General features: G+C 43.2%; 1 protein-coding gene across 1 annotated transcript; it reads right to left on the bottom strand.

Moving 5' to 3' along the window:
• Positions 1–3217: 3217 nt before the first annotated feature.
• LOC121583361 (caspase-3) lies at positions 3218–6457 on the bottom strand. Its single transcript, XM_041899538.2, is given in 4 exon segments — positions 3218–3854; positions 3856–4215; positions 4343–4506; positions 5786–6457. Coding segments are annotated over 4 exon segments (825 nt in total). The 5' UTR covers positions 6003–6457; the 3' UTR covers positions 3218–3770.
• Between the last annotated feature and the right edge of the window lie 2775 nt (positions 6458–9232).

Raw genomic sequence — 9232 nt, 5'->3', positions numbered from 1 at the left:
GTGGACTATAGGAAAAGGAGGGCCGAACAGGCCCCCATTCACATCTACTGGGCTGTAGTGGAGCGGGTCGAGAGTTTCAAGTTCCTTGGTGTTCACATCACCAACAAACTATCATGGTCCAAACACACCAAGAAAGTTGTGAAGAGGACACGACAACACCCTTTCCCCCTCAGGAGACTGAAAAGATTTGGCATGGGTCCCCATATCCTCAAAAAGTTATACAGCTGTACCATCGAGAGCATCCTGACCGGTTGCATTACCGCCTGGAATGGCAACTGCTCTGCATCTGACCGTAAGTCGCTACAGAGGTGGTGCGTACAGCCCAGTACATCACTGGGGCCAAGCTTCCTGGCATCCAGGACCTATATACTAGGCGGTGTCAGAGGAAGGCACATTTTTTTGTCAAAGACTCCAGTCACACAAGTCATAGACTGTTCTCTCTGCTACCGCACGGCAAGCTGTACCAGAGCGCCAAGTCTAGGTCCAAAAGGCTCCTTAACAGCTTCTACCCCCAAGCCATAAGACTGCTGAACAATTAATCAAATGGCCACCCGGACTATTTACATTTTGTTTTTACAATGCTTCTACTCGCTGTTTATTATCAATGCATAGTCACTTTACCCCTACCCATACGTACAAATTACCTCGACTTACCTGTACCTCCGCACATTGACTCGGTACCGGTACCCCCTGTATATAGCATCGTTATTTTATTGTTTTTGGTTATTTAAATTTTTTAGTTTATTTAGTAAATATTTTCTTAGCTCTATTTCTTGAACTGCATTGTTGGTTAAGGGCTTGTAAGTAAGCATTTCATGGTAAGGTCTACACCTGTTGTATTCGGCACATGTGACAAATTTGATTTGATTTTGATATGAACTGTTCAAGAACAAGTTTCCTCAACTTAACCTTTATTACTAAAATAAATAAAGTGCACAGTCACTGATGTAATCATCTTACAATCGGAGCAAGGCTGAACATAATTTGGGTATTTGGAACACAGCCATCGTGTGTGTGTGTGTGTCTGCATGGACGAGTTTGTTTGTGTGTTTGTGTCCCTATATCAGCCCTAGGTAAACTCAGAGCAGGTAGCCTGGCGGTTAAGAGCCAGTAACCGAAAGGTCGCTGGTTCGAAACCCAGACCAGACTAGTTAAAAAATCTGTCAAAATGCACTTGAGCAGCGGCACTTAACCCTAATTGCTCCTGTAAGTTGCTCTGGATAAGAGCGTCTGCTAAATGACTAAAATGTAAATGCATAGGTGTATGCTATCAGTTGTACCAGAGCAGGGTTACAGTCTGCTCTACTAAATGTTATCTGCTGGTTGAAGGTACTCCCAGGTTAATGATTAAACATGTAACGCTAATGGTCATGACCTCCGAGTTCCTCAGCAGAGAATCCGTCTTACTGTAAATGAGTCTTGAGAGGGAAAAGTGAAAGTGCTGAGAAGTAAATTTGTATCAGTAATCAGGTGTTGTGTGTGTGGTTATGAGGTGGTTTATCAGTGCATTTGTTTGTGGTAGGTAATTATGTACCAGAGTGTGTCAGGTGACAGGTGTTCATGTTATGTGTTCTTCTGTCCCAGTATTGTCTGTCTGTCAGGGGAAAGGCCCGTAGTCCTTCTCATAGCTCAGTATGTGGGTTCAAAGAGAAAAGATGCACTCCAGATATTTTTTTACTTTCCCTGTTGGAAAAACAATATCCCACGTATACAGTAATATACACACACTTAAGGGTAAAAAATAATGTTTTTAGCAAAAACAAATGACAAGTTCAAACTTCTTGGAGTAGGCCATTCAAGGAGTTGGTCTGATGGACTCCCCCATGCTTGTGGGAACAATAGTTGAGCAATAGAGAACCAAATAGGAAAAAGTTTATCATTTTAAAAGGCTAATTGATCATTAGAAAACCCTTTTGCAATTATGTTAGCACAGCTGAAAACTGTTGTGAATATTAAAGAAGCAATAAAACTGGCCTTCTTGAGACTAGTTGAGTATCTGGAGCATCAGCAATTGGGGTTCGATTACAGGCTCAAAATGGCCAGAAACAAATAACTTTCTTCTGAAACTCATCAATCTATTCTTGTTCTGATAAATGAAGGCTATTCCATGCGAGAAATTGCCAAGAAACTGAAGATCTCGTACAACGCTGTGTACTACTCCCTTCACAGAACAGCGCAAACTGTCTCTAACCAGAATAGAAAGAGGAGTGGGAGGCCCCGGTGCACAACTGAGCAAATACAACTAGAGTGTCTAGTTTGAGAAACAGACGCCTCACAGGTCCTCAACTGGCAGCTTCATTAAATAGTACCCGCAAAACACCAGTCTCAACGTCAACAGTGAAGAGGCGATTCCGGGTTGCTGACCTTCTAGGCAGAGTTGCAAAGAAAAAGCCATATCTCAGACTGGCCAATTAAATTAAAAGATTAAGATGGGCAAAAGAACACAGACACTGGACAGAGGAAGATTGGAAAAAAGTGTTATGGACAGACAAATCGAAGTTTGAGGTGTTCGGATCACAAAGAATAACATTTGTGAGACGCAGACCAAATGAAAAGATGCTGGAGGAGTGCTTGATGCCATCTGTCATGCATGGTGGAGGCAATGTGATGGTCTGGGGGTGCTTTGGTGGTGGTAAAGTGGGAGATTTGTACAGGGTAAAAGGGATCATGAAGAAGGAAGGCTATCACTCCATTTTGCAACGCCATGCCATACCCTGTGGACGGCGCTTGATTGGAGCCAATTTCCTCCTACAACAGGACAATGACCCAAAGCACAGCTCAAAACTATGCAATAACTATTTAGGGAAGAAGCAGTCTGCTGGTATATTGTCTATAATGGAGTGGCCAGCACAGTCACCGGATCTCAATCCTATTGAGCTGTTGTGGGAGCAGCTTGACCGTATGGTACGTAAGAAGTGCCCATCAAGCCAATCCAACTTGTGGGAGGTGCTTCAGGAAGCATGGGGTGAAATCTCTTCAGATTACCTCAACAAATTGACAACTAGAATGCCAAAGGTCTGCAAGGCTGTAATTGCTGCAAATGGAGGATTCTTTGACAAAAGCAAAGTTTGAAGGACACAATTATTATTTCAATTAAAAATCATTATTTCTAACCTTGTCAATGACAACATTTCCTATTTATTTTGCTATATTTCCTATTCAAACTAATCTAATGTATGTTTTCATGGAAAACAAGGACATTTCTAAGGACCCCAAACTTTTGAACGGTAGTGTATATTGTCACACGATAAGTAGTTTTTAACACAGTCAACATTGAGCATGCGTGTTCAACTTACATTGAATGGTTTCAAATAAGAGCATAGAAGCAGAAGCTAAGCCATATGTTGCCATTTTAATTAAAGAAATAGACTCAAATAACATAGTATACCATTCATTAACTAGAATATTAATTAAAGAAATAGACTCAAAAACATAGTATACTGGTCATTATCTAGAATATTTTAAGCCGTGTCAGTTGTCTGTAAAGAAAGAAGCCATAATCATCTACTCTGTGGTGAAACCATCAACCTCCAGATCTGTTCCTGTATCCGCGTATCTGATCATCACAATGTTCTGTTTCTATTATGCACATGAATATGCACACAGGCAACAGAGTGGAAATTCTGTCCCAACCTTGGCACAAACTCACAACCATCTGGCTAACAACACATCGAAAGTCATCCGTACTAATGTAGCTGACAGAGCAAGTCTAGCCTGTCAATCTGTGAGCGACAAGTGTCTTTAGATCTCACAAAGGCTTTGGGTTTAGCTTATAGATGGTTTGCGAGGTCTGTTGTGCTCTGGGTTGACCAATGTTGTTGCAGAAAGCCCATTGGCCCCGCCCTCCTTCCCGGGCTCTGCGAATGGGAACACCTCTTTGGTCAGTCGCGATACGAAGCAGGGCATTTCCTTTTTCCCCCCCAGCAGACGGCCTTTGGCCTGGAAGCCGAAGGCTACGCGGTGGGAGAGGCGTGTCAGGAGGCGTGTCAGCTCCAGGGCTCCGCCCCCTTCCTCCTCCAATAGGATGCAGAGCGTCTGGAGGAAGACGGCCCCCAGAGGGTGCATGAAGGCCCCGTAACCTGGCGTGGTGGCGTACATCACCGCTGTATCCATGGGGATGGACAGGTACTGAGACAGGGTGTCCTCAGTGACATCACTTCCTGCTGAATCTGTCTCCACCGTCACCCCATCATCCAGCTCACCCCCACGACACGCCTAGAGAGAGAGCGAGAGGGAGAGAGAGAGAGAGAGAGATGATTACTAATGATGATTATCATATCACTGACTGATTGACATATTTTTTGTTGTGGATGTGGTGATTGATGATGATGATGGTACTGACCTGGATAAAGAACAGTTTGGTCTTTCCCTCCATGTGTGTGTTGTTGAAGCAGGAAAATATGTGGGACAGTCTAACCGGCCTTCCGTCCGTCCCGAATACACAGCCCTCCTCTCCGTGAGACGACAGCACCGCCAGGAAACACTCCTTCACCGGCCGCTCACTCTCTGCAATCAATCAATACATCAATCAATCAATTAATCAAATTGTATTCATTTATAAATGTTTTGTCAGAAAGTGTTTTACCGGCCTAGACCCACTAAGAGCAAACAGCAGCACAGTGGCAAGGAAAAACTGCCTAAAAGGAAGAAACCTTTAGAGGAACCAGACTATGGATGGGCCCATCCCTCTCTGGCTGTACCGGTTAGAAGAAGAAACACTACTAGAAGATTCTCTCCCCTGCTGTGGCATGTCATGATGGTGGCATGTGATTCCTCAAAACAGTTTGCTTTAATGGAAGATTAGCTTATCCATCTGTCATCCTGTCTGCAGGGCATGGCATGGTGTGTGCATATGTCTGCAGGTATTTGCACAGTAGTTATTAAACAGGTGTGTATAGGACTGTGTGTGTCATCCTTTATCTCTAGGACATTCTGTCTCGTGTGTATGTGTGTTTGTGTGTGTCATACTTTCATTCTGTCTGCACGCCATATATACAGTATTTCAAATCTCCAATGATTATTACTGTAAATAAAAATGAATGACACAGTATCTTTCCTCTGCCTCCCCCCTGAAGGGGACGAGACAGGTCAAAGAAGGATTTTTAAGCCTTGAGACAATTGAGACTTGGATTGTGTGTGTGCCATTCAGAGGGTGAATGGGCAAGACAAAATATTTAAGTGTCTTAGAACGGGGTATGATCGTAACTGCAACGCTGCTGCATTTTTCACGCTCAACAGTTCCAGAGGAATGCTGGCCCATGGAGACTCCAATTCTTCCCACAGTTGTGGGAAGGATGTCCTTTCGGTGGTGGACCATTCTTGATACACATGGGAAACTGTTGAGCGTGAAATACCCAGCAGCTTTGCAGTTCTTTGACCTACCAGAACCATCCATCTACTACCATACCCTGTTCAAAGGCACATAAATATTTTGTCTTGCCCATTCACCCCCTGAATGGTACATATGTACAATCCATGTCTCAAGGCTTGAAGTTGATTTAACAAGTGACATCAATAAGGGATCATAGCTTTCACCTGGATTCACCTGGTCAGTCTATGTCATGGAAAGAGCAGGTGTTCATAATGTTTTGTACACTCAGTGTAGGTTTTCAATTGTTTTGTATTCTGGGCTGCAGTGGACTCCGTGACTGTCCCCTAATTGCTAACATTATGTAAGAACTTTGATAAGTTTGGTGACATGGTTAAAACCAGGTTATAAAATATGTATTCTTGTTTTAGAGCTGATGTAGAGCAGGGGTGTGTGTGCATAGGGTGTGTGTGTTACCTGTCCTGAAGAGTGTGTACATCTCCTGAGAGGTGAGGTCAGTGTGTATGTCCACTCTGTATCCCAGTCTGGTCAGGGTACGGTGGAGTCTTTTGCTGTCTTTCTCTGCCCCTGGCCTCCTGCCCAGTGGTACACCGTGGTCAAAGTTCGACACTGAGACCAGGACAGCACGGTTACACTCCTCATCGCCAGCCTTTGTCCGTCTCCACAGTGGCATTTCCAAATATATAGAGACTATTGACACAGTTGGTCGCTGCAGTTGGGTTCCTCTCAAGGTTTCTACCAATCCCTTTGGAGTATCTACCTATCCCTTGCTTCTGTCGTCTCTGCTTGCTCTCTGGGGGTTTAGGTCGGATTCACTTTGTCTGTGACAAATGTACTAGTATATTGTGCACAAAGTCCAATGTGATAGAAAGAGTGTAGATCAGAGTGCCGAATGGAGTGACATTTCTTCTCTCTTGGGGTAAAGTCCAACAGGTAAAGCCACCTGAATACACCACCAGCAGGTAAAACCCACCTGAATACACCACCAGCAGGTAAACATCCAACTGAATACACCACCAGCAGGTAAATATCCACCTGAATACACCACCAGCAGGTAAAAGCCACCTGAATACACCACTAAGAGGTAAATATCCACCTGAGCTGTGTCTCAGCTTCTTTAGAATATCAGTTTAAAGTCTGTGTGTTTATGAGTCAGGTTCAGGTGTGTATGTATTTATACTGCAGCTGAGCACTGTTCCAACTGGCAGACAGATGGGTTACCGCCAACAGCCTCGCCCTTGACACTAACACACCTGGAAGGCGGAACGTCAGGATCACATGCTGTTGCATCACAGTATTACCTAACTCTGGTCTTTCTCTGTCCTTCCCTCATTTCCTCCTTCATTCCTCTGCTATGGTCTTTCCTGTCTGCTGATAAAGCCATTTCAGTGAAACCCGTGTAGTTCACCTCTGGACTTCCCCATATTTTACAGCCTATACTATAGCAATGGATAACCAGCTCATCACATTTTTAAAGGGCTTGCTGGGCAGACCGTCATCAATAGCTTCACTTTCACAAAGACCTAGACTCAAAAGTCACATTGTATAAATAGGAGTAAGTGGTTCTGAGTAATCACATCACTCAGGGATTGCCAATTTCTGAGATTTTAACCAGCTATTTTCACATACACACAGGGGTTGAACCAGAAAGAACAGACTACTGGAATGTTTTGCTTTTTATTTGTGGTTAGGGATGGTCATGAGTACTCGAGTAATCAATTCAAGGTTTGTATTTGATTACTAATAATCAAATTCAAGCACTTGAAATGTTCACTGAACAAAAACATAAACGCAACATGTAAAGTGTTGGTCCCATGTTTCATGAGCTGAAATGAAATATCCCAGAAATGTTCCATATGCACAAAAAGCTTATTTATCTCAAATTTTATCTCAGCATTTCTCCTTTGCCAAGATAATCCATCCACCTGACAGGTGTGGCATATCAAGAAGCTGATTAAACAGCATGATCATTACACAGGTGCACCTTATGCTGGGGACAATAAAAGGCCACTCTAAAATGTGCAGTCTTGTCACACAACACAATGCCACAGATGTCCCAAGTTTTGAGGGAGCGTGTAATTGGCATGCTGACTGCAGGCATGTCCACCAGAGCTTAATTTCTCTAAAATAAGATGCATCCAACATAGTTTTAGAGAATACCTGGGATAGGATAAAGTAATCCTTCTATCCCCCCTTACCCCACCCCCCCCAAAAAAGAAAAAAAGAAATACTATTGTAAAGTGGTTGTCCCACTGGCTATCATAAAGTGAATGCACCAATTTGTAAGTCGCTCTGTATAAGAGCGTCTGCTAAATGACGAAAATGTAAATGTAAAATGTGCTGCATGTGGCAAATGGTGGTCACACCAGATACTGACTGCTTTCTGATTCACGCCCCTACTTAAAAAAAAAAAAGGTATCTGTGACCAACTGATGCATATCTGTATTCTCAGTCATGTGAAATCCATAGATTAGGGCCTAATTAATTTATTTCAATTGACTGATTTCCTTATATGAACTGTAACTTAGTAAAATCTTTGAAATTGTTGCATGTTGCGTTAATATTTTTGTTCAGTGTACAAATGCAACTATTTAGCAGGTTACATTTATAAGAACTCTAAAATGTGTTTATCGTTTGTGGAATGTGTCAAGTGCAGTTGTATATCAGAACAACCAGTAATTACAACCAGTAATTGGAACAATAGATAGAGCTTGGAGTTTGCCAAAAGGCACCTAAAGGACTCTCAGACCATGTGAAACAAGATTCTCTGGTCTGATTAAACCAAGATTGAACTCTTTGGCTTGAATGCCAAGCGTCACGTCTGGAGGAAACCTGGCACCATCCCTACGGTGATTCATGGTGGTGGCCGCATCATGCTGTGGGGATGTTTTTCAGCGGCAGGGACTAGGAGACTAGTAAGGATCGAGGGAAAGATGAACGGAGCAAAGTACAGAGAGATCCTTGATGAAAACCTGCTCCAGAGCGCTCAGGACCTCAGACTGGGGCGAAGGTTCACCTTCCAACAGGACAACGATCCTTGCACACAGCCAAGACAACGCAGGAGTGGATTCGGGACAAATCTCTGAATGTCCTTAAGTGGCCCAGCCAGTGCCCGGACTTGAACCAGATCTAACATCTCTGGAGAGACCTGAAAATAGCTGTGCAGCGACGCTCCCCATCCAACCTGACAGAGCTTGAGAGGATCTTCAGAGAAGAATGGGAGAAACTCCCCAAATACAGGTGTGCCAAGCTTGTAGCGTCATACCCAAGATGACTCGAGGCTGTAATCGCTGCCAAAGTACTGAATAAAGAGTCTGAATACTTATGTAAACAAACCTGTTTTTGCTTTGTCATTATGGGGTATTGTGTGTAGATTGATGAGGGAAGAAAACAATTTAATCCATGTTAGAATAAGGCTGTAACATCACAAAATGTGGAAAAAGTCAAGGGGTCTGAATACTTTCCGAATGCACTGTACAAGGAGTTCCAGTATCGAGTCAATGTGGAGGGGTACGAGTTAGTTGAGGTAGTTGAGGTAATACAATATGTACATGTAGGTAGGGTTAAAAGTGACTAGGCAATCAGGTTGTATAATAAAGAGGGTAGCGGCAGCGTATTTGAAGAGTGTGAAAGTTTGTCTATGTGTGAGTGTGTGTGTGTGTGTGTGGTGTCAATATGCGTGTGTGTTTTGTGTGTGAGAGCATATGTAGTGTGTGTGTGTGTGTATATGTGTGTTGGAGTGTCAGTGTAGTATGTGTGAGTGTGTGGGTAGAGTCTAGTGAGTGTGCATAAAGCCAGTGCAAGGGAGTCAGTTAGAATAAAACATGATTTATGTTAAGAGCTGTTGAGAAGAGTTTGTGTTTTTTTTTTCGAGGGTCCTGAATTGAACCCTAGCGACATTAT

Source organism: Coregonus clupeaformis, chromosome 15, assembly GCF_020615455.1.
Source record: "Coregonus clupeaformis isolate EN_2021a chromosome 15, ASM2061545v1, whole genome shotgun sequence".
In the NCBI taxonomy this organism is placed as follows: domain Eukaryota; kingdom Metazoa; phylum Chordata; class Actinopteri; order Salmoniformes; family Salmonidae; genus Coregonus; species Coregonus clupeaformis.
Note: the sequence above shows the minus strand (reverse complement) of the source record. Positions and strands in the feature narration are given on the sequence as shown.